This window comes from Xenopus tropicalis, chromosome 9 (assembly GCF_000004195.4).
Source record: "Xenopus tropicalis strain Nigerian chromosome 9, UCB_Xtro_10.0, whole genome shotgun sequence".
NCBI classification, from domain to species: Eukaryota; Metazoa; Chordata; class Amphibia; order Anura; family Pipidae; genus Xenopus; species Xenopus tropicalis.
Window position 1 is genome coordinate 28,423,311 of NC_030685.2, and position 26,323 is coordinate 28,449,633.

The following is a 26,323-nucleotide window of genomic DNA, read 5'->3' on the forward strand; positions in this document are numbered from 1 at the left end:
AGGGATGAGAACATAATTTTGCCCCTTTATAGGTCCCTGGTAAGGCCTCACCTTGAGTATGCAGTGCAGTTTTGGGCTCCAGTCCTTAAGAGGGATATTAATGAGCTGGAGAGTGTGCAGAGACGTGCAACTAAACTGGTTAAGGGGATGGAAGATTTAAACTATGAGGTGAGACTGTCGAGGTTGGGGTTGTTTTCTCTGGAAAAGAGGCGCTTGCGAGGGGACATGATTACTCTGTACAAGTACATTAGAGGGGATTATAGGCAGTTGGGGGATGTTCTTTTTTCCCATAAAAACAATCAACGCACCAGAGGTCACCCCTTTAGATTAGAGGAAAGGAGTTTCCATTTGAAGCAGCGTAGGTGGTTTTTCACGGTGAGGGCAGTGAGGTTATGGAATGCCCTTCCTAGTGATGTGGTAATGGCAGATTCTGTTAATGCCTTTAAGAGGGGCCTGGATGAGTTCTTGATCAATCAGAATATCCAAGGCTATTGTGATACTAATATCTACAGTTAGTACTAGTGGTTGTATTTATAGTTTATGTATGTGAGTGTATAGATTGGTAGGTGTGGGTTAGGTGTGCTGGGTTTACTTGGATGGGTTGAACTTGATGGACACAGGTCTTTTTTCAACCCTATGTAACTATGTAACTATGTAACTATATGTATGATCCTCCAAAGTGCAATAGTGCAAAAAGCTCTCTGTCGCTACTTTGCCGCTAGCTCACGCCGTTTGTTCTGCGGCATCACTACTGCATCGCTTCCTGCTTGTACGGATCCCTATTCAGAACACTTCTTCTTGGCGTGTTAATCCCAACAATTAATATATAAAATGATCTCGCGGCCAGGATAAAATTACACGCCGGGCCGGATGTGGCCTGCGGGCCTTGAGTTTGACACATATGATTTAGAGTATATGTTCACAGTGGCCCTGCAATAACATAACATATAATAAGAATATGTAATAAAATGCCTTTTCCAAAATTCTATTTGGAGTGAACTTCAGCTATTGTAAATGTACCCAGATACAGGCACATATCAACTGTCACTTGTCAATTTAGCCAATAATTTGCAGAAATAATTATTTTTCTACTTTATCTATTTTATATCTACTTCATCTATTTTATATTTACTAATGTGAATGGAAGGTAGGAATGTAATGTAATGTGAAGTGCTGCTTGATGCAGTGAGATAAAATTCATTACTTTTCATAGGTTCTAGTGATTTGCTATCCCAAATAGGCAAAATGCCATAATATAGTAGAATAGCTTGCCATTTATTTGCTAGAGTTAAAGTGACCATCCACTGTAAGATCCGCTTGTTTGGCGAGGTCGCCAAGCGAGCAGATCTTCTCCCGATATGCCCACTTATGGGTTTGCAATATCAGCCTAATTAGATCATTTGGCCCTAGGGTCAAACAATCAAATTAAAATGGTGGACACAGGCACTGTCAATTTGGGGACCACATCAACGTGCTCAATCAAAATTTTCTGTCCTGCTTGATTGTCGAGGTGACCGATATCAGTCACCTTGTCTCTCACCATACACACACCAATTATTGTACAAAACTTTGTTATCCATATGATAATATTGGTGTGTTTATGGCCACCTTTACACATGATGATGGTTGGGTAGTTTTGCCCAATTGAACTTCTTGACCTGTTGATGTACGTATGGCCACATTCATTGTATGGAAAATACCACTTGCTAATCTCACTTTAAGAACAAGTTACTAATCAAAGGTATTTATCTCTGTCATTAGGGAAAAAGGAAACACATAAGTACCTGATATACAAATTATAAATCTTTTTCAAGAGCTACAGTGCCCTCTTATTGTTAAGCTTTTAATGAATACACTTGATTTACTAGAATATGCAACCTTGGATTTCATTTTCCAACTGTACGTAGATTTATGTTACTATTGGCAATCAGTTTTTTATTCCTAATACTATAAAGATCTTACTGTAGTACAAAGGTTGCTCCCTGTGGTTCTGGGCTCAAATAAGTGCCACATTGCTCTCCAAGTGCGCTTGTGAAACAGATTCTCTGTGCATGCACCTATTAGAAACCGTATGCATTGCGCATACTCCTGGTCTTGGTCTTGTAAGGGCCGTGGCAGACAAGGAGATTAGTCGCCCCGCGACAAATCTCTCTTGTCACGGCGCCTAATCTCCCCGATATGCCATCCCACCGGCTTGAATGTAAATCACCGGTGGGATGGCATATGCAGCGCTGCGATTTCCCAAAATTGGGGAAGTTGCCTTGAGAGGAAACTTCGCCGATTTCGGGAAATCACGGTGCTGCATATGCCATCCCACCGGGATCAAAAGGAAGACCAATAGAAGGTTACTAAGAGCTAACTAACTCACAAGACATTGCCTTTTTAGTGATTTGATCAACAGTGTTCTTAATCAGTTTACTATCTTGTCCTTGGTATCCTATGAGAATTCCAATCATGTCCTGCTTGTAGTTTCTGTGTTAGCCAGAGTAAAGGTGCCCATACACATTTTGTTAGACATTTGTTGGTTTGCCCCTCTGAGGGCCCTGTACATGGCCTGATAACCTGCAACTTTGTCCCTCGGCTGCTTTTATCAGCTCGTGTGTGGCCAACTTAACAATGCACAAAGTTAGTGTGATGTTGTGTGGCTTAAAGGAGAAGGAAAGGCTAATAAAGAGTTAATCTCATGCTGCAGGCATACCTTCAGTTCTCTCAATAGTGCCCTTAAAGGCGAAGGAAAGGCTAGTAAAGAGTTAATCTCAAGCTGCAGGCATACCTTCAGTTGTCTCAATAGTGCCCTTAAGTCTCCCCATATTTCACCTGTTCAGAAGATCTGAAGCCAAACAGGAAGAAAAAATGCTGAGCTGTTTAAAGAAAGTTCTCATAATGCCTCACTCCTGCACAGACACCCAGACCAAGTGAACATGTTCAGTTAGTAAGACTATGGGGCACATTTACTAATCCACAAATCTGAATCACGAATGGGAAAAAATCGTATTGGAAACGAAAATTTCGTAAGATCGCAAATATCACGAAAATGCTTACGAAAAAATCGTATTAGTCACGATAATATCGTATTGGCGATCCGAAAGTCACGAAATTTTCGTACCGAACAATTGTAAACAGCGGTAAAACCTTTCTGATTTTTTCGTGCAAACATCCGAAAAAGTCGTGCGCCGTATGAAAAAGTCGTGCGCCGTATGAAAAAGTCCTGCGGATGCCCGAAAAAATCGGCGAAAATACGCTCGGAGCGTTCGTGCTTTTGTAAATGTGCCCCTATGAGTCAGCTTCCTGCTGATTGGCTCAGATCCACATTCCTAAGGGGGGGAGTGAGTTCTTAGCATTCTTGAGGGAGCGGGGAGCAGGAGAGGGGAGAGAGCTGCCTGTCTCTGGCACAGGAAAACAGAGACAACATTGGACTCAGTGCAGCGTTTCTGTGAGTGTTTAATGGCTGTATTTACATAGACCTTTCTGATAAAGCTTTCTTAGTTTTTACCTTTCCTTCTCCTTTAATCATCTTGCTTTGTGAACCATAAACAAAATATATGGTGTACTTTTTGGGCCTTGCAAAACTGTAGCTGGAGGTGTACCCTCCCATGCAAGGTATATCATTTTATTTTCGTTGGGTCACCAGGAAAGGCAGCACTTAATATTTCAAAATATATTTAGCATTATTGACAAGTATTTTATTAGGAGAATCTGTTGCAGCCCCAAAGATGATGTGATCAACATAGTTTTATAATCAGGTACCCAAGGGTCATGGTCATTAGTCGTCTGTGGTTAATCTCAGCTACCGTGGGTTCCCGAAACACCTTCCCACCAGCAATAAAGTGAATCACCAGTGGAAAGGCATATCCTCTTTTCGTTTTCGTTCATTAATGATAGATAATGTAGGAACCTTTTTGAAAGATTCAATGCATCTAAAAGATTCAATGCATCTAATCGACCAATCTCTCTTGTTGCCTGTTGACATTTTAAGATCACTTTTAACCTTTGAAAATATTAATTTCTCCTTGGTTTGCTGTCCCTTGGAGCCACCTTGCAATATTTTTTTTTATTATTACGTACAGCCATAAGCACTTACAGTAATGCTCTATCCTCTATCAAAAGAAACACAGGATGTCTCTTTTTTTGTAAACATGATGTTCCAGTGTCTGATTTCTTCTCTCAGAAACATCCTTAATTCCCGGGGCCAGAGTCTGCGCAGTTGTCTTCTCTCTCCCCTCTCCTGCTCCCCCTAAGAACTCCCTCTCCCTTAGGAATGTGTGATCTCAGCTATAACGGCTAGAGCTGGAGCAGGAAGGAAGCTACTTAAAATGGCAGCTGCTATCTTAAGCAAATGAAGAAAGCTTCTAAAGCTGTTTACTTGTGTATGGTAATGGTTTCTGCAGAATAAATATTTTGTTCTAGGTGGCACTAATGTGGCAAATCTATTGGCAGTAAATGACTTTCCTTCTCCTTTAAGACTGGATTGGATTTTTATCAAACCCTTTACCAAAATGCAATAGGGACATGTGGCAAGAGATATGGCCTGAATTAATTATGAGTGTGCTTGTCCTAAAAAACTTAGGAATGGAATGGAATGGACAAGTTAATACATCTTTACATGGGTCTTACAAAGAGATACTCGAGTCAAATAGGGGCACTGCTGGATTACTTGTCGCACGCCAGTCCCGTATATACTTGTGCACACTAGTCGGGCCGCATGCACCCCCGACACGCGCGTGCGACGTGCGTGCGTGCTCGGGCGACGCGGGGGGGGGGGGGGGTGGGGTGGTGCGCCACGCGACTGGCATTTCTTCAGACACATTTCAAACTAGTACGTCAAGCCCCTATAGATAAAGATTTGTCTAAACTGGAACCGTTAAAACTGATTTGTGTACCAGGTGGTGGGAGTTACACAAAGATGAAGTGAGTTCCAAGAATGATTCCCTTTTATGTACAATAACAGGAAAGTGCCTCCCCTGATTGAACCAACGTTCTCATGCTTTTATGTGCTTTTCATGCTACATTTCCTTGCATTGTTGAAGAGCTGCCCACTCTACTTTGTCCATTTTCTACAACCCTGCATTATAACCACTTTATGTAACTGTCTTCCTCATACTTTTAAGCATCTACCTGTATATGTGTTTTAGTAATAATATGTGCAGCAATGTTGTTTGTTTCAGGACAGGCACATTAATTAAGATACTGCTTTTGTTCAAATTGTATTTGGCTCAGAACCTCTTCCAGTCATAATTCCTCCTCAATAGACCTTTTAAAAGTAACTCTCCAGAGTTAATTAAGTATTACATTTGATTGTGCTTGTGTACACAGATTGCACAATCTCTTTCAGATCACACACTAGAACAGTACACACAGTCCCAATGTGTGAGCTGAAATAAATTATGTGTGTTTTGAGTCTGTATAGAAAAGGTAAATGGTCAGTTTGGGACCTGTTTCAACATGGGTGTCTTATGGCTGCACAAATGTTACAGTCCAAAGGCCACTCCTGATCAATACCAAATAAACCTACATTTTGAATTTGGTATTAAATGTCAAACAGAATACCTTGAAAGTCAGCACAAAAGGCACCTCATTTTCCAGCCCACACCTTGTGTTTATTAATATGGTAGTCATGTAAGCACTTGTGAGTGTCTTTTTATTAAATAATTTGATTATTGAAACTTAGCAGTAGCGGCTGCATTTCCCACCCTAGGCTTATACTCGAGTCAATGCGTTTTTCCAGGTTTCTTAGGTAAAATTAGGTACCTCGGCTTATGTTCGGATCGGCTTATACTCGAGTATATATGGTAACTTTTAGCATGTTAAAGTATGCCCTATTCATAGCAACTTTGCAACTGGTCTTCATTATTTATTTTTTTTAATAGTTTTTGATTTATTTGCCTTCCTTTCCTACATTTTTTCAGCTTTCGAATGACGCTGACACCAGCAGACAAAAAAAAATTTGCTTCTGAGCTTACAATTTTATTATTGTTACTTTTTTTTCCCTTATCTATCTATTCATTCCCTATCCTATTCATATGTCAGTCTCTTATTCAAACCATTGCCTGGTGGCTAAGGTAAACAAGCCATAGCAACCAGTTGTTAAAATTCCAACAACTAAAAACTATGTAAAATATAAACCGATTGTGAATTGTTTTAGAATATCGCTGTCTGTGCCATACTAAAAGCTATTTTAAAGGTTAACAACCACTTTAACTGTATGTATAATGTAATAATAGATGTACAGTAGCACCATGTCTAGTAACCCAAGTAGACCAGTAAAGAATGCTACCTGCTGATTGCTTTCATGGATTGCTAAAAAGGAATTCAGCCTACGTCTGAGCATACTGTGAGCTCTAGTTCAACAGAAGGCTTCATATATTTAGTTTAGACTTTATATAAAGGTTTCAGCCTATTAATCGCTGCAGTATCTTATAATAGCCCTTCTAAGCATGAAAACATTTAGGCCCTAGCCAGAAGTTCCTGTGGCAGAGAGGGCTGGGTTCACTCTGTCTGCCTCATAAAGCACAAGGTCATGTTTGGGTAATATTGTATGTGTCTCTTGGGCTTTAGCCTGATATTTAGGGATTTGAGTTTCTGACGCACTTTCATCAGTGTTACTCCAACATGCTTCGAAGTGAATTATATATAGAACATGTAGGGACAGAGAGATCAGAGTGAGGCAATTAGAAAGTAACATAGCAAATAACAAGATTTCATAGTTGGAAGTACAGGTATGGGAACCGTTATCTGACAACCCATTATACAGAAAGTTCCAAATTACGGGAAGGCCATTTTCCATAGATTCAGTTATAAGAAAATAACTAATTTTTTTAAAATTTCCTTTTTCTCTGTAATTATAAAACAGTACCTTGTACTTGATCACAACTAAGATATAAATTAATCCTCATTGGAGGCAAAACAATCCTAGCATATATCAGTGCCGAAATGCTTACTTTTGCTTTTCGTCATTGAAATTAGGGATGCACCAAATCCAGGATTCGGTACAGAATTTGGCCAAGATTCTGCCTTTTTCAGCAGAATCGGCTTAAAATCACTTGACTTTTTGTCACATAAACATATAAATTGAACATGTCTCGCCACGCGCATAGCGGATACTTTCTTATTCTGATTTGCATATGCATTCAGATTCAGTTTGGTATTTGGGCAAATTCTTCACAAAGGATTCGGGGTTCAGCTGTACCCCAAAATAGTGGATTTGGTGCATCGCTAACTGAAATCCACTCTGTGTATGTGCACACGGGCTGTCACGGTGCCAGAGCACTTACAGCAAGAAGCAGATTTCATTGTTATATCCGCTGTACAGCCCTGTGTATGTAAGTAGCACTACATTAATAAAAATATACATACATACAATGTGGTACACTTGTTTTAAACAGATATCATTGTTATATCTGCTGTACAGCCCTGTGTATGTAAGCAGCACTACATTAATAAAAATATACATACAGTGGTGTGAAAAACTATTTGCCCCCTTACTGATTTCTTATTCTTTTGCATGTTTGTCACACTTAAATGTTTCTGCTCATCAAAAACCGTTAACTGTTAGTCAAAGATAACATAATTGAACACAAAATGCAGTTTTTAAATGAAGGTTTACGTTATTAAGGGAGAAAAAAAACTCCAAATCTACATGGCCCTGTGTGAAAAAGTGATTGCCCCCCTTGTTAAAAAATAACTTAACTGGGGTTTATCAATTTCAATTTTCAATTTCAATATCAATTTCTGTAGTCACCCCCAGGCCTGATTACTGCCACACCTGTTTCAATCAAGAAATCACTTAAATAGGAGCTACCTGACACAGAGAAGTAGACCAAAAGCACCTCAAAAGCTAGACATCATGCCAAGATCCAAAGAAATTGAGGAACAAATGAGAACAAAAGTAATTGAGATCTATCAGTCTGGTAAAGGTTAAAAAGCCATTTCTAAAGCTTTGGGACTCCAGCGAACCACAGTGAGAGCCATTATCCACAAATGGCAAAAACATGGAACAGTGGTGAACCTTCCCAGGAGTGGCCGGCCGACCAAAATTACCCCAAGAGCGCAGAGACAACTCATCCGAGAGGCCACAAAAGACCCCAGGACAACATCTAAAGAACTGCAGGCCTCACTTGCCTCAATTAAGGTCAGTGTTCACGACTCCACCATAAGAAAGAGACTGGGCAAAAACGGCCTGCATGGCAGATTTCCAAGGCGCAAACCACTTTTAAGCAAAAAGAACATTATGGCTCGTCTCAATTTTGCTAAAAAACATCTCAATGATTGCCAAGACTTTTGGGAAAATACCTTGTGGACTGACGAGACAAAAGTTGAACTTTTTGGAAGGTGCGTGTCCCGTTACATCTGGCGTAAAAGTAACACAGCATTTCAGAAAAAGAACATCATACCAACAGTAAAATATGGTGGCGGTAGTGTGATGGTCTGGGGTTGTTTTGCTGCTTCAGGACCTGGAAGGCTTGCTGTGATAGATGGAACCATGAATTCTACTGTCTACCAAAAAATCCTTAAGGAGAATGTCCGGCCATCTGTTCGTCAACTCAAGCTGAAGCGATCTCGGGTGCTGCAGCAGGACAATGACCCAAAACACACCAGCAAATCCACCTCTGAATGGCTGAAGAAAAACAAAATGAAGACTTTGGAGTGGCCTAGTCAAAGTCCTGACCTGAATCCTATTGAGATGTGGTGGCATGACCTTAAAAAGGCGGTTCATGCTAGAAAACCCTCAAATAAAGCTGAATTACAACAATTCTGCAAAGATGAGTGGGCCAAAATTCCTCCAGAGCGCTGTAAAAGACTCGTTGCAAGTTATCGCAAAGGCTTGATTGCAGTTATTGCTGCTAAGGGTGGCCCAACCAGTTATTAGGTTTAGGGGCAATTACTTTTTCACACAGGGCCATGTAGGTTTGGATTTTTTTCTCCCTAAATAATAAAAACCCTCATTTAAAAACTGCATTTTGTGTTTACTTGTGTTATCTTTGACTAATAGTTAAATGTGTTTGATGATCAGAAACATTTTGTGTGACAAACATGCAAAAGAATAAGAAATCAGGAAGGGGGCAAATAGTTTTTCACACCACTGTATATACAATGTGGTGCACTTGTTTTTTTTTCTTGTGTAAGGGAACCTGATGTGGCCGCTGAAAGTATTATGGTGCTACCTATGCAATTCTGTGCTGGAAATGACTCTCCAAAATGGTGAGGATAATTCTCAGTATAGTGAGAATAATGCAGAACTTGTAGGTTTATTTTTTACAAACTCTTCTGCAATAGAACGTCCTCTGGAAGAGAACATTCTAATTTTATTTTTCTTCAAATGCTGGAAACTTGCAGTCTAATATTAACTGCTATTTTCCCCCTTTCCTCTCTGTACATTCCTTAGGGTAGAGGAATCTCCAGATATTTGTCTGAAATGAGCCATTACACACACACCTCTTTGGAAGCACTCCTTCTCAAGAGAGAACAAATTCATTTTATAGTTGAATATTTTCCAGTTCCATAAACTTAAGCAAATTAACTGCCAAAATGAATGTGAAGTGATTGCTGTGAGGACTTATTTAATAGATTATACAGATATCAACTGGCTTGCAGTGAAGTAAAAACACTTTGGATAAATGGGTTAAAAATTCCCGATATTTTATATTTTGTAATGTAATAATGTTCATAATTCCTTTGCAACCTTTAACTGCGCAATACACAATTTTAAAGGAGACTTTCAGCCAGAATAATAACTGCCCGCTCTCAAATTGCACCCCTGGGGACCCCTTAAATTGGCCCATTTGCTGTTTTTTGTTTTGAAAAGCAGAGCAGCGGAGATGGCAGGCACCACCTTAAAGCTGTTTGTTATATTACTGCAGGGCCCTATTCGCCTTGTGTATTTACTGTATTTCTTGGCATTCCCTACAGCCAGCTATATAGTTCTAATAGCGCTTTTACACAATGATAATTATGTGTACCTGATTTGCGGGTTGGGGGAGTGGGGTGTGTGGATTGTAACTCTATTAGGCAGGTTTGCTGACCCTCTTAATTTATTTCAAGACAGCCCATTAGTTCATTAAGTTATAATCTCTGTAGGCAATCAATGTAAAATGACCCACTATTCAAGAGTCACAAAATCAGCCCTTAATACATTTGCAAATAAATAACATTTATGTTTCTTATTCTTGGCATCTTTTAAACAGTCAGGGTTTGGTGCTTTGGGCAACAGATATAACTGTGAGTGCAGTGTTGTGTTTGGGTAGGACGAAAGCTATTAACAAGCCATTTGTGACTGTACCGTCAGGGTGGTCTTTCCACAGACTTATGTGTGAATATGAAACCACTGTGTGGACAAAGCAAATACTACATCTTTGTTTATTCCTGACCATTTCCCCTCTTTGTGGCTGGGATTAAGAAATGAGACTTGAATGTAGCTCTGGTTTACTGTGGTTTATATTTAGGGACAGGGATCCAGGGTTTAGCGTGGGAGTTTGGGTGGGTACCATTTGTGGCTTATATTTTGGTACTGGAGTTGAAGCCTGATAAAATGTAGACATGTGTAGGGTCTGTGTATCAAGGTGCTGGACCACAGCCACTCTTACGTGGGATTTTGGTTCCAGATACAGACTGCTGATTGTGCTATTTCCAGCAAGATCAGACTTTATAGTAGTTAAAAATGCTACATCATATCATCGTGCAGACCATACAGCATGGCATGCCAATTTTGAATGATAACTAAAGCTTAACAAGTAGATGCAATGGTGCATATTAGATTTTGGGCTTCTGTACAGCCAAGGCAACCAAGGGAAGATCTGCGCCTCCAAAGATGCTCCAGTAACCTCCCATCTTTTTTCTGCTGATTCCCTGCACATGCTCTGTGCTGCTGTCACTTACCAGAGCTTAGGGACCAACAATATACTGTATATATAGAATTTATATGTGGTAAATATCAGCTGTGAAACCAGTGCCATTATCATCGAATTGAATAATTAGCCCTGTAGCATCAGCTTCCATGACAGGCTAACCTAATTTTCTACTTGATATTTTGCAACAATCCCTAAGCTCAGACTCCCAACAGCTGCTCACAGCACACTGAGCATATGAGTATCACTGACACTCAATCCAGTATGGTGACCCCCTGTGACCAAAGTTAAAACGTAGAAGTAACCATTATATTGTAGCTTTACAGAAAAATAATTTTTGGCTACTGGGGTCAGTGACCCCCATTTGAAAGATGGAAAGAGTCAAAAACTATAAGAGATAAAAAAAAAAAAAAGTAAGACCAATTGAAAAGTTGCTAAGAATTCGCTATTCTATAACATGCTAAAAGGTAACTTAAAGGTGATCCACCCCTTTAAAGTCCTGGATCATTACTTCTATAGAGATGCTAAACCTCTAGGCTTCTGCAGTAAGTTAGTATATAAAATATGGCATTTCTAGCCATATTCAATTTTAAGGTTATGTTCTTTAACAGCACTCATAAAAAGCACAGTATAGACAGAATACTCAACAAACGAACAACGTTGTGCTGATATCATAGAAAATATGAATATATAACAGTAAACAAACCCTCTCAGGGAGGCCCATTTATCAACATTTTCATTTTTGTGGTTTCACTGTTTTTTGAAACCACAACTCATTTCCACTAAAACCACGAATGTCAAGTCATTTATTAAAAGATCCGAATAGAAAAAGCACAACAAAAAATTGTAATAAAACAGTGCAGTGTTTCTTAATAATTTTCTGAGGGGACCAAAACTAAGTTGGGATGAATTAAATAAATCTTAGTTAGAAGTACCTTATAGTTGTACAAAGTACTCTTTCATTATTATAGAGAAAATGGAAATAATTTTTAAAAATGTGAATTATTTGATTATAATGTAATCTATGGAAGATGGGCTTCCCATTATTTGGAGCTTTTTGAATAACAGGTTTACAGATAATGGATCCCATACCTGTACTGTCTAATGTACCTGTACTGTTTAATTTCGCTTTCCACAAAGCTGCAGATTTGGTAAAGAATTCATGGTCATTTGGTTTGTTTGTTTATGTGTTATTGCCCATTTGATTGTAATAATACATTTCAGTACAGTAGGATTTAAATCTCTGTTAAATATAGGTGGGCAATATATCGCTGTGTCTCAGCCTTCACTTACAAGCTGCTGTTTTTCAAATGTCCAGTTGGTGGGGATATTAAACACTGTATGGAAAGTTGGAATTATATGGTAGCTAACTGTGCCCAAACAGTGATGTTTAAGGTTTTAAATAAAGTGTTTGTGAGGTCTTTATCTGAGGATTAGTCCACATTTACTCTGCTTTGAGTATGCATTTTAATGTAACTGTAATTTTAATGTAAGTAATCCTTTTGTTTGCCATACAGAGTAAGAATTTTACAAACACAGAGAATCCTTTCTTCTCAGTATTGTTTCATGTCTGCAGTGACATTCCTCTGATTTGTGCAAGAAAGGCCGCTAATAAAAAGGCATAGTGTGGGCTTTTGGGAAGAGTAATTAAGTGGGCTAAATTGAGATTGATTTCTAATACTTACTGCAGTCCCAACCAATTGCATTGCTTACATGACCAGGGATTTATCACTTGAATTCATTTTGCCCATGTAACCCCCACGTAAGTTTGCAGTGGTGACTTGCTATTAAAGGGTCAGCAATCTTAAATAAATGCAAAAAGGCTGATATCCAGAACAGTCAAATAAAAGCAGAGCTGCCGAGCATCGCAGTGGTAAGAATGGGATCCTTAATTTATTGGCAGAGATATGTAACAAGTATGGACTGAGGTTCAAAGTTTGTTGGTCACTAATTTACCTTTACATTGGCAAATGACACAGTCGCCTGCAGGCAGCAAACACCAGAAAAATGTTTTTTTATTGCAGTGCATTGCTAACTCTGCAGGCATGTCACAAAAGTGTAAATGTTCACAAATATATCAGTGGGCATTACTCCTTTGCTTTACTTGAGTTTTTTTTTTTTTTTATCACAAAAATTTTTTTAAAACAAGCCAACCTGATTGATCAGGCAAGGGCAGCTCTGGTGACTTGGTCTGTTTCTTGCCTGATGGGATTTTCAGACCTGAATGAAACATCTTGAACAAGCCATTTTTGGCTCCACACTCAGGCCATTAAGCTCCTTGACTATGTTTGGAGTGGCAGAGCTGGCAGGCCATGTGTACTGTTGTAAAACTGACAATACACTGATAGATCAACTTGTTTGGGGCGGTTGCCAAATGATCAAATCATTAGGGCAAGGACTGGATAAACAAGCTGATGTGATAGTTGCCCCGATGGGACTTTTAAACCTTCCTGATCAACGATTTTCGGCCAGGTTGTGGTTGGGTAGGCCCATCAGAGGGTCCCATACACTGGGCGATAGATTGAATATATGTTAATTATTTATATACTGACAGCCAACTGTTGGTCATAGACAGGCTGCAATACCAGCTTTTAGATCTTAAATCTGCATATTGGTGCATAATCTATGTATGCAATCTGGAAATGCATTTTATTCCAGGAGTGTAGAGAAGCTGAGTGGGGCCCTGACAGATTTAAAGGACATGTAAACCCCACACAAAAAAAAATATTTAATCTTTGAAATGTCTAAATATCTGCCATTTCGGTTGTTAAAAGGTTAATAGTAAGGCTACAGCATCCCCTTTTTTCATTGTATGAACAGAGTGAAAATGGGCCCTGTGTAAAAGATAGTATTTGTTGAAGGAAAATGTGATGGCGCTGGTGAACGGAGGGGATATATATAGTACAAAAAACAAAAGTTTGAGTGGGGGGAGATGTGCCCAACTTATATACATGGTAGGAAAATGTAGAATTTACCAGTATTTTAATGTTCTGCAAAACAGTTTTGGTGGGCCCAAATAACATGTTGCTGTTGAATCCAGTAACTTCTAATAATATTAAAGCCATATCTTGTGCCAATTTATCTCTTTCTCTCAGCACCCAGTAATAACAACCTGATTGCACCTTATATTAGGATGTTCTTAAAGAAAGTGCCTTACACTTCTAAATTAAGAATCACATGCTGTGTTAGGGTTTGTACTTACCCCCTGGGCCTATGTGTCCTTTCACTCTCCGCAAACTAGCCTTGCCCCTTACATAACTTTACATAACTTTACTCTATATATAGATGGTATAAATGAATTATTTACAGAACACACACCCAGATATAAAAGGACCTCATATAACCTGCTTGGTAGGTTCACTATTTGACTTAACAGTAAAAAACCTTTAGGGTCTGAATTCAGCCATATGCATTACGTTCATAAAATCCAGCCTTTTCCCCTTCTTAAATTGAATTTGGTGCTCTTGGAAGTGATGTAAGGCCAGGCATTAATAAAGAAATGAGAGGGACATGGGGTTCAAACAGTGACCTCATTGGGAACAGATCCAGGCACCAGGTCGCTTTCACGTTATTAGAAATGTGAAAATGCAAAACATATGCTTCTAATTGTACATAATAGGAACCTTTTACGCTTTGTCTTCTTTTGCTTTTCTATCGCAAATGAACCTTTGTTTTATTTTTCCCAGCATCTATGAAGGTGTTAGTGATCTGGCTTGCTGGTTTAGCATCATCTAATCCTAGGGTTGCCACCTATTTTTAAAGTACGAGCAGGGGGTGGGGTTGTCTGGGGTAGGTGGCTATCCTATGTAAACTGCCTGAATGTTGGAATGTGTGTGATATTGCCTGTTGTACCATGGCAAAGCCAATTACCGTATATACTCGAGTATAAGCCGAGTTTTTCAGCATCAAAAATGTGCTGAAAAACTAACCCTCGGCTTATACTCGAGTATAGGAATTCGTAGATGGAGCTAGTTGTACGCACCCAAACCCCCCCCCGTGGACGGCCATGCGTCCCGTCCGTTCGTCAGTCCGGTGGGGGGGGTGCGCACAACAAGCTACGAATCCATATTGCTCGCAAATTGGCTTAGAAGGTAATTGACCCTTTTGATCTGCTGATCTAAGCTGCCTAGCTCAGGGACTGACTTAGATGATCATAACATGTAGAGATGTTGTGCAGGGATTAGTGTTGATGCTGTTCTGTATGAAAATCAAGTAATTCTGTGCTTTGTGGATGATGTTCCTAGATTGTGTGTAAATAAAAATGTAATGACCTCAAACGATCAGTTATATAAAGTTGGTAACATTGCCCCCTAAACTGTAAGTAATATCTTAGTACTATGGTTACATTTTCGCTGTAGGTAAAATGGGACCTTTAATGTTCAGTGCAGTTTAAAGGTATTAAAGGGCATCTAAGCCCAAAAAAATTAATTTGTGTAAAAGTGAAAGTATGTTCACTGTCTGGAACCAGGAGTCTTTCAATCACTATTGTACTCTTTCGAAAATACTTGTAATTGTGAGCATTTTATAAAGAAGACGCTTCATTTACAAAGAGATTAGCTAATTCTTTGGGTACTAGAATTGTGCGCACACAGCAGTTTTTCTTTCCCTGTACCTGTTTTCTTTACCCGTGCTGTAACTCTTCAAGGCAAGAGGGTCAAAGGGTCCTCCATCCACCTTTCCCTAATCACCTTTCCCTAATCTGCAGCTGCCAGCACGATATATTTATTAAGAACTCACATGGGGTCACGCTGAGTGTCCTTTTATCATTTATTTGATTATTGAAACTTAGCAGTAGCGGCTGCATTTCCCACCCTAGGCTTATACTCGAGTCAATAAGTTTTTCCAGTTTTCTTAGGTAAAATTAGGTACCTCGGCTTATATTCGGATCGGCTTATACTCGAGTATATACGGTATTTACGCAGCTGTAAATATGGACCGTTACTTTTTACTTTTCCCACCTTCCTTTATTGTTGCTATGAATGTGGTCACTGTCCTTACCCAGTCTGTATTCTGTTCCCACTGGGTTTGTTGCTCTTTATTGTGGTCTTTCCCTTCATTCTAGTTTGAGTTTTGCTTTGTTTGTTTCTCTGCTGTGCATTTGTGCAGTGTTATGCATTAATTTAATTTTCTCTATGGTTTTTCTCTGTCTACTCTCTGTGTGCTGTGCCTTTTTGTTTGTACAGTATATATCATAATACAGAACATCAGGAATCCTGGGAAGAAATCCAAGTTTGGCTTCTGAGTTTTTCCTTTTTTATGCAGTGCCTTATAGAAGGTAGAGGCTCACCACTGGGGTTTAAAGGGCATCCAGGGGAATTGCTGATCATATTTTAACTACAGACAGGGATCTTACTATTCGGGGCCCTTTAGAGCATTTCTGGGTTTACTGGTTGATGTACACAAAACCAAAGTGATTCCTTCTGCAGCACATTGTGGTGAGAGGGAAGCCTTCTCCTCATTTGTATGCAGATCACCAGGGACCAGCCTAAAGAACATTCCATAAAAATGGAAAACTAAGAAGCAAAACTTAGATTCCTCCTCAGGGTTCCTGCTGTTTTGCCTACAAGTGAGTGTTCTTAGTTACAAAATCATAATACTAAAGCTAAGGTTTAAAATTTTATATGTGGACAGAGGCTGTGGGCACAGATGCTCCCACTCATCCCCCCATCATAACTCACAACCTACCTCCCGACACAATTCTGTAAGCACAAACAAGAAACTGTACAACATATATTCCTTAGATGTTAAGACCTATGTCTTCACCTTTCATTCCATGGATGGAATCTATGAGAGAATTTGGAACTTTCTGGATAACAGGTTTCCGAATAACAAACCCCATACCTGTACTAGCAGGCAGTTAAATCTACTGATTCTCCCACCATTTGGCACCAAAGTGTTTTCTTATTAACCATCAAATAACATTATAATTTTATGCTTATGTCATTGGATGCTTGACTAGAAAATTAGTTTTATTGTCTCATTTCCGTGATAGAACACATTAAAAATGTAAAAGTATGGATCTTAAAGCATTCATTTTTAATTACTAACATAATGAGTAACAATTTCTTTCTCCCTTTATATGCATAGCATTATTTTTTATGGGTCTCAAGTGAGTTTGTACAGCACATTTGGCAGTGCTGCAAAGGCCTCTTGTTTTCATATTGTCCAAACCTCATTAAAAAAATTAACTGTGAAAAATTATATTGATTGAAAACATCCCTTTGTCTTCATTTTTCTAGTATATTATATGTACAGTGCACTGCCCTGGGGTGCAGGATATCTGTATTTATGTGCTCTGCCCTGGACTTGGATAAGATAAGCCTGGAAACACCGGATTCCCATATATGTAAGGAATATCCTATTCTTAAATAAGCGTATGGCGTCTCCGTTTAGAAGCTACTGTGCACATCCGGTGCTTGCCATTCCAGCTTTTTGCCACTGTGCAGTCCAACGTATGCCATGCAGTGGGCTGATTATTTCTCATACAGCCTGTTTTTTTTTTTTTTAATTCAGGTAGTTTTTATTGAGCATACAGTATACGGTACAACATTGGAGATATACAGTTAATATGCATGTAATACTTATTCGATTAACATTGTCAATAAAGGTATGGTTCCTTCGCAGGCTCGTATGGTTTTTATTATACATCAACTCTTATTTTAAGTGCTATTGCTTATACATGTAAAAACCCTGTATACACATTATTGATCGCTGGCTGCATTGGGGGGGGGGGGGGGGTGTCTGTCCAGCCATTGATCCCATATCTTGTGGAGTTTAGTGGGGCTGCCTCTTTTGAGGTATATTAATTGTTCCAGCTTGCAGGTTTCGGCGACTAGGTTTTCCCAGTTGTGGATATCTGGGGGGATCGTGCTTTTCCAATTTTGTGTTATAAGTTTTTTGGCTAGGAAGAGTGCTTCACTAATAAATATACGGTGGTATTGATTGGGAACAGCTTTACTAAGAATATTTAACAAGCAGACTTTAGGAGTCCTGGGTAGAGTACTTTGCACTATGGTATCTAGTTCATCTAGAATGGCAGACCAATATGGTTTGATGCGGGAGCAATCCCAGAGCATATGTATCAGCGTACCCTTCTCTATATTGCACCTTGTACAGGTGTCTGGTATGGTTGGATAGATAGAGTGCAGCCTGGTTGGTGTATAGTAAGCTCTGTTTATAGTATATAGTTGGATCATGCGAAATCGGTAACATACAGATACTGTTTGGTGTGACTCTTGTGCTTCTTGCCATTCGTCATCTAGTATTATTTCGGTGTCTACTTCCCACCTGCTACGCAGATTTTCTAGTGGTTTTGCTCTACTTTCTTGGAGAAGTAGTGCATATAAAATAGAGATTAGCTTCATTATATAATTATTGATGCAACTATACTTGTAACAAACAATGCTTTTGTATGCACTGAAAATTTGAAAAAATAATGCTTTTGTATGCACTGAAAATTTTAAAAAATAAAAATATAAAAAAAAGAAAAATAGAGATTAGCCCTTTAGTGGAGGGTCTGTTAATATGGGATAGTAACCGGTTCTTACATATTATTAGTGGTTCTTTTTTGTGGGCCAGCTGTAGAGCTTTTTTGATTCTGTTGTATTGCAACCATTGGTTGTTCGGTATGTCCCAAACTTGTCTAAGTGTTCTAAAGGGTACCACGCCATCCTCTGTCCACACATCACCTATGGTCTCAACTCCTTTATCAAGCCATATTTTCATGTGTCCAGTGCCTGTTAGGGTTGGGTACATTGAGTTGAACCAAATGGGGGTACGTGGGTCAACACCCTTGTCTCGGACTATTTGAGTTGCGGCCTTCCATATACGGCAGATATTTACTAGTATTGGGCTTGTTGTATTCTTGTAAGCACATGTCGAGGGTTTACCTAGTAGCCATCCTATTGGGTGGGTTGGGAGACCTGTAATTTGGGCCCAGATGTTTTTTAGGGTAAGATGGTTGGAGTGTTCTAGCCATGTTATCAGATGGGATAATTGTGCAGCTATATAGTACAGGTACATGTCTGGGAAGGAGGTACCTGCATTCGATTTGGATCGCATTAGAGTATCCAGCTTAAGCCTACACCTGGAGTTGGCCCATATAAGTTGTCTAAACAAAGAGTTTAATTTCACAAAGTTTATTCTTGGTACCCAAGTTGGGGATTGTTGTAGAGTGTATAGAAGCTTAGGTAATACCAGCATCTTTATTAGGTGTATTCTGCCCATAGGGCCCAGTGGTAGTGAGGACCATGTTTTGAGTTTCGATTGTAACCAGTTTATCATTGGGTCAATATTGATGGAGGTATATCTGGTTATGGGTAGTGCTATGTTCACCCCTAGGTAGGTTAGTTGTGAGACAATTTTAAAGGGCAAAGTAGACAGGTCCTCATTAGCACCTGGGGGGGTCTATGAGCAGTGCCATAGATTTGGAGTTGTTCGTTATTAGGCCTGAGTTGCACCCGAACCAGTGTATAGTTGTCATTGCACTTTGAACTGAGTTCCCTCTATCTCCTAGATATAACAATGTATCATCAGCATATAGTTGTATGCGTTCTTCTATTGGTCCTATCCTTAGGCCCTTTATTGTTGGGCGAGACCTTATGTGTTGGGCAAATGGTTCCATGGCTAGGGCGAATAGTAGGGGGGAGAGGGGACATCCCTGTCTGGTTCCCCTTCCCAGTGTAAAAGGTAGGGTTAGTTCCCCATTTATGCGGATGGAGGCATTGGGGGAGTTGTACAGTAGTTTTACCATATTAATATACTTCTGCCCAATACCAAATTTCTCCATTACCAGCCATAGGTATGACCATTCTACCGTATCGAACGCTTTAGCTATATCAAGTGCCACAATTGTTCGTTGCCCTGTGTTACTATGGGGGTATGTTAGGTTGGTATACAGTCGTCTTATATTTAGTGCAGTAGATTTGCCCGGCATGAAGCCTGTTTGGTCTTCGTGCACTAGTTGGAGTATGACTTTTCCTAGCCTGTTGGCAAGGACTTTTGCTAGGATTTTTATGTCAGTGGTGAGGAGTGAAATAGGCCTGTAGGAGTTGCTGTACTTAGGGTCTTTGCCTGGTTTGGAAAGCAGCACTATTGTGGCATTGTATAGAGATGGGGGTAGAGTACCAGCTGTAAGTGCATTATTGTACAGTTTAGTTAAGTGGGGAGTAAGTTCTTTGTGGAACCTCTGGTAGATTTCTATGGGTAAGCCATCTGAGCCAGCTGCCTTTCGGGGGGGGAATGCCTTAATGGCTTCATATATTTCAGTTTCTGTTATGTCTTGAATTAGTGTTTCATTGAATTCCTGGGCAAGAGTCGGGAGAGTGATGTCAGTAAGAGATCGGTTGATTTCATACAGCCTGTTTAAGGGCCACAATTTATTAAAATGATGATGAATCCTGTAAGTAGACTGGGGGCCATTAGAATCCTCTGAAGGGCCGCATCCAGCTTGGGAGGACACCAGTTGTACAGCCCTGACCTTAGAGTAAAGGAACTACTTGCTTCTGGTTCATTTCAGGTTAGCAACCGACACTGTAACTTTAAATTGGGTTAGTGACCCAGCATGGTATCTCACATACTTCGGAGAAAAACACTGAAGAATTTTTAATTTAGGTTGTCAAGATGGTTTATGGACAGCTTGAACAAGATGACCATGAAACATGCCTGTAGTTGTAGTGCTCTATATATTGAGATTTCCATTTCCAACAGTAATTTAAAATACAGAGATGTCTTGTATTCTGTTTGTAAAATAGGTATGATAAAGTGTAAAACTAGCACATAAATCCAGACAAATGCAAAGTTCAATGCTCTTGTGTCTCTTCCTGTTTTCTCTCTAGAAGCCCATTATATTCAAAATGAGTCCAACAAATGCTATTTGAGCCACATCTTTATTTGGTTGATAGAATGATACATTAGCTTATATATATATAGGTAGGTGTGTAAACTGGGCATTGTTTACAATGTAAAGCTGCACTACTGTGGGCAGACTGATGCAATATGGATGATAATAAGGACACTTCCCTTCCTATGAAATTTAAGCCTAAGTCCACTGTACCGCCCACACTATACTTCATTCAGCATCGCTATCATTTCCACCTAATCTTTCACAGTAAAACATAATTTATCATTATACATGGATTCTATGAATATTTTGTACATCAGTAGAATTATTTCCTTTTTGAAAACATTTTGGTAATTAGAAGCCAAAATACTTTAATGTAAAGCAGTCAAGTGCCTATATCTGATCACATAGAAAAAAAAATCTAAAAGAAATTCTCTTTTAAAAACTTTTGTAGTAAAATAAAAAAAACCTGCTGTTGCTGACCATAACTTTACTTCAGTTTAATGGAGTATTTGTGAATTCTCACAGAATGGCAGGTACAGAGGATTAAGGCAGCAGCAAGAAGTGAGGTAGACCATTATAGCACAAAGCAAGTGTATCTATTTCAAGCAAAAGACAAAGAAGTTTCTCCATTAATGCTGAAGATAAAAGTAATCATTCTTTATTTTTTAAATAATTCACACATTTTATTCTTTTTAACATGACACTGTCACTTTTCTATTTTTATAAAATCCTTCATATATCAGATTTAACACAACAAAAGAAAGTATGTTTTTACTTGTATTTTTGAACGATTTATGTTATTTGCTAACCAAACAGTTGTTTAACGTGTTATTTTTAAAGGGGGCCACACAATTGCTATAAAAATTATAAAGGTGACAGGTAAGAAGATTTGTAGAAAAGTGAACATAGGGCACCAAAACACATCTTGGTTGAGAACTCACCAATATAGTAAAGGGGTCCAGGTGCTCCAGCCCCAGACACTCAATTTTTTATAGCCTTAAGGTGGCCATACACATAGCTGCCAATATTGGTCTTTTAGACCAATTCCGATTTTTTTTTTTTTTAAAGCATTTACCACGTTAATAATTAGGTATGAAGTCATCCTTTTGTAGGCACCTATTAAGGTTTGATCACCGAGCTACCAAGTTGCATACCCCCCCCCCAAATATATCTTTGCCATTGGTCTGAGTATTTTGAGGGTGAAGGTTGTAACTGGCCCATATTGAATTTCTGTTTCCTTTCTGGCATGTGTTGCACTATTATATAGTAATATAATTTGCCTACCAAACAAATCCAATATTTAAATGGTTTATGACAGCAAAAGCTAAGAATCTTTCTTTGCTCTTCTTCCAGTACTATATGTTACATATTTACTTACTCAAGAGTTATATTATCTTTGTATGGTATTAGTAAAGTAGATGATGAATTGAAAATTATATTTCACAAGTATATATTTGGGATTAACCTTAACAAAAATGCTTTCTAAAAGTTTAATGAGCTTTTCAAATACTTGATACCTTAATCTTCAGAATACCGTTGTCTGAGATTTGTACAGTAGTCATTTTGGCAACTGATGTTGTTCCTTCATACCTTACATTTATCAGGAGAAAAATTAAATTCACACATTTTTCAAAAAATAGAAACTTTTGTACTATCAAAGTGCTTTGAACTCATTTCTGTGTAATAGCAACAACTACCATCATAACTTCTTCTCTCATTTTATTTCATGTTTATGGTGATAGAATACCAAGGTTGGGGTTCTCTTGAGGCATCTAAATAAATCAGTCATCAAACATGGCACGAGCTGAGGCCTAAGTACACATGGAATGTTCTCTGGCTGTCAAGCACCCTCTCAGCCATACAGCATTGCAGTATTAGGTTGCCAAGGATCAGTACATTACTTGTGTCCCTTAAGGACATTAAAGTGATACTGACTCAAGGTCTCTACCCACCAGAAATCCACAATTCAGGTCACCAGCATGTCAGTGGGTACCAGTACTTCAAAGATATTATTTTGAAGATAGTATATAATTATGTGACATGCAAAAGGTGTGCATTGTGGACTCTCCGAAGCTCAAGAATTAAACTAACTCAACCACCCAATATAAGCTATAAATCCTGGGTCCTAGGTAAATGACAAACCACTTCACCGTAACACAATTTCCAGTTTGTGTTATCTCTTACGTCATCACTTGCTGAACTACTGAGTGTTCATGTGTGCATCCTTGGCTCCCACAGTGCAGTTTTTTAAGCAACCTCTGTAATTTGCCACTGAAGTTTTTGTTAATATGCCTGTGTATTAAAGGTAACACAAAGCTGCTAGAAAAGGCCAAGAAATTAGACAGGCCTTCTATAAATTGAAATGTTCTTATGTAAAATGTATCTGATGACTTTATACGTGCATCCATGAAAGTGTTCACCAAGAGTGTCACATAGTAAGGCGTCCATAATATAAACTGTGTGCAAACGGTGGCAATTAAAAGCCGATGAACTGAGGGGTCAAGCCTGCCACTCTCTTGGTCAAGTGGCGTGGTGTCTTTCCGTATTTGCAGAATAAGCACCAGTGCATAAATGACTGCAATAATAGGTACCACATATCCAATAAGAACCATGATGGCATCTGCAGCTTCTCTGTTTTGCATCTTGGAGCACTCTATGATTTTGGTAGAGATGTGATTGCAGATATAGAAGAGAAGGGAAGAGAAGCTGGTGAGAACAGCTCCTCCCCAGATAAATCCACACACGTGCTTTGTGTTGTACACGCTTGACATGTAGGTTCTCGGCAGAGCGCATTCGATATAGTAGTCTAGGCTGAGCAAAGTGGTTGAATACATGATCACTAAAGAGGATACATTAAAGAGTATTAACAAGGTAATGTAAACTTCATTTCCAAAACTCCACAGGGACCACTTAGTGTATGCAGGTCCAAGAAGGTACACCGGTGCAACTGCGTTGATGATAAGTCCGGCAATGGCCATATTAACAAAGTACACATCTGGCATAGTCATAGTCGCCTTGTTGTATAGATTGACAAGCACAAGCTGCACATTATAGCAAAGGCCAACTGGGAAGCAGATGATGAGGTAGAGTACGGAGAAAATAAAGAGAATAAGGTGGAACTCATTGCACAGATACTGCTCTTCGCTGCTATTGGTGTAATTAAGGTCTTCGCAACTCCACATAGTGATACCAGTCTTCTGCTTCTTTGCTGGTCACCAGCTGAGCTGTGTAGAGATTAAAAAAAAAGAAAAATGGTTAACACAAGTTTAACTGTGATACTACCCAGGTCATGTGACCGTTGTTTTTTGTTTTGCCTGTGCTTTTACATAGATTGCAAATGTAATTGTGTAAATTAGTCATTGAGCACTGATGAGTCATCGTTAATGGAAATGGTAATTACAAAGGAACAGCTCAATTAAGTCTTTGCCATCATATATTCTTGCAAGCTTGCTCAAAGCAATGTTCTCTGAAATAAGTACACAAATGACTGCGGCAACCTCAGCCTAGAATAATATTCTATCATTTTCACATTCACAATTGAATTTTCTTCCCTAGCTGCAAATCACCTTAAAAAACACAGAGGGGTGGTTATTTTATTTTTGGTAATTGGGTGCAATTTAAACCTAAACACTGAAAGAACATTTGCATTATAGAGGAATGCCCAACATTGGCTGGTTGTTCTGATTGGCATTCAGACTTAGCCTTTGTAAAGTGCAGTTATACATTCAAAGGAACAGTAGCACTAAAAAATGAAAATCTTTTAGGGCTCTGGCACACGGGGAGAATAGTCGCCCGCGACAAAACTCCCTGTTCGCAGGCGACTAATCTCCCCGGATTGCCATCCCACTGGCAAAAATGTAAATTGCCGGTGGGATGGCATACGCGGCGGAGATTAGTCGCCCGAGACACAGGAGATTTGTCGCGGGCGACTAATCTCCCCGTGTGCCAGAGCCCTTAAAGTAATTACAATTACAGCCGTTCAAGCTGGAAAAAAAGATAAAAGGTGCAGGTTACATAGTACAGTGTTTTTCAACCTTTTTTGGGCAAAGGCACACTTGTTTCATGAAAAAAATCACGAGGCACACCACCATTAGAAAATGTTAAAAAATTTAACTCTGTGCCCAGCAGCAGTGCCCCCCTAGTACATTGGTGCCAAGAGCAGTGCCCCCCTAGTACATTGGTGCCCAGCAGCAGTGCCCCCCTAGTACATTGGTGCCAAGAGCAGTGCCCCCCTAGTACACTGGTGCCCAGCAGCAGTGCCCCCCTAGTACATTGGTACCCAGCAGCAGTGCCCCCATAGTACATTGGTGCCAAGAGCAGTGCCCCCCTAGTACATTGGTGCCCAGCAGCAGTGCCCCCCAGTACATTGGTGCCAAGAGCCAGCCCCCCTAGTACATTGGTGCCCAGCAGCAGTGCCCCCATAAGTCAGTGTGCCCCGTGGCCCCCCCTAATACATTGGTGCCCAGCAGCATTTTACTCTTCGGCGGCTTCAGCAGCATCTTCCCCTCATGCGCGCCGCCTCTGCACTTCTGCCTACACGCAACCGCACACAGGCCCTTTTATAACGTTGCGCCCCGTGCGTACTGACGTCACCCGTACACACGGGGCGCAACCAATGACAGGGCCCGGATTTTTTTTTTTAAAGTAAAAATTGCGGCCCTGCCTACGGCACACCAGGCAACATCTCACTAGTGTGCCGCGGAACAGCGGTTGAAAAACGCTGACATAGTAGATAACAGATGAGCTCAGACCTTATCTATTATCTGCTATGTAACCTGTGCCAATTAGCCCTGTTTTGGTTTGAATGGCTGCCCCAATGGCTACACAGCAGCTAATTTGTATAGACTATAGAAGTGTTTCTGAAGTAAACAAAACTTTTACCAGTGCAGGGCAACAGTAAATTATATTTGAATTACTTTGATGCATTTTCATATTTTGGTGTTAATGTTCCTTTAAAGGAACAGTAACACCAAAACATGAAAGAGCTTTAAAGTAATAAAAATATAATGCACTGTTGCCCTGCACTGGTAAAACTGGTGTGTTTGCTACAGTAACACTACTATAATTTATATAATAAGCTGCTGTGTAGCCATGGGGGCAGCCATTCAAGCTGGAAAAAAGGAGAAAAGGCACAGGTTACATAGCAGATAACAGATAAGTTCTGTAGAATACAATAGTATTTTATCTGTTATCTGCTATGTGCCTGTGCCTTTTCCCCTTTGAATGGCTGCCTCCATGGCTACATAGCAGCTTATTTATATAAATTATAGTAGACTTTCTGAAGTAAACACACAACTTTTACCAGTGCAGGGCAGCAGCACATTATATTTTAGTTACTTTTATACACTTTCATTTTTTGGTGTTACTGTTCCTTTAATTCAGCAATGAAAAAACTGTGTCACTGTAGCCAAATGCTCCCCTTTTTATGGATCCTTATATAGACTGAAGCCTCACTGTTTGTTCTGCCTGAGCACTGTAAGCATTCCCATGTGTGTGTGTTTGTGTTGTTTCATTTTAATTTCTCACTCAAATGAAGCACAAGTTTATTTTACATCAAAGCCAGGTTGCAGCAACCAGATTCAACATGAATTTTAAAGACAGTCAGTTGCTATTTAACTGCTTATGTTATTAGAGTATA

At 39.5% G+C, this 26,323-nt stretch overlaps 2 protein-coding genes across 9 annotated transcripts in view; one reads left to right on the top strand and one right to left on the bottom strand.

The window, feature by feature from the left end:
* The window catches only part of c9h7orf50 (chromosome 9 C7orf50 homolog), a 167,221-nt gene that overhangs the window by 73,525 nt on the left and 67,373 nt on the right, over positions 1-26,323 (top strand). The gene's annotated exons all lie outside the window — the stretch shown is intronic.
* Positions 20,710-26,323, bottom strand: part of gpr146 (G protein-coupled receptor 146) — a 45,398-nt gene continuing 39,784 nt past the window's right edge. For 4 of the 5 annotated variants that reach the window (XM_012969989.3, XM_018097024.2, XM_012969990.3 and 1 more), the window contains exon 2: positions 20,710-23,909. In XM_012969989.3, coding sequence (XP_012825443.1) covers positions 22,866-23,867 — 1,002 coding nt within the window. In that variant the 5' untranslated portion in view covers positions 23,868-23,909 and the 3' untranslated portion in view covers positions 20,710-22,865. 5 annotated transcript variants of the gene reach the window in all.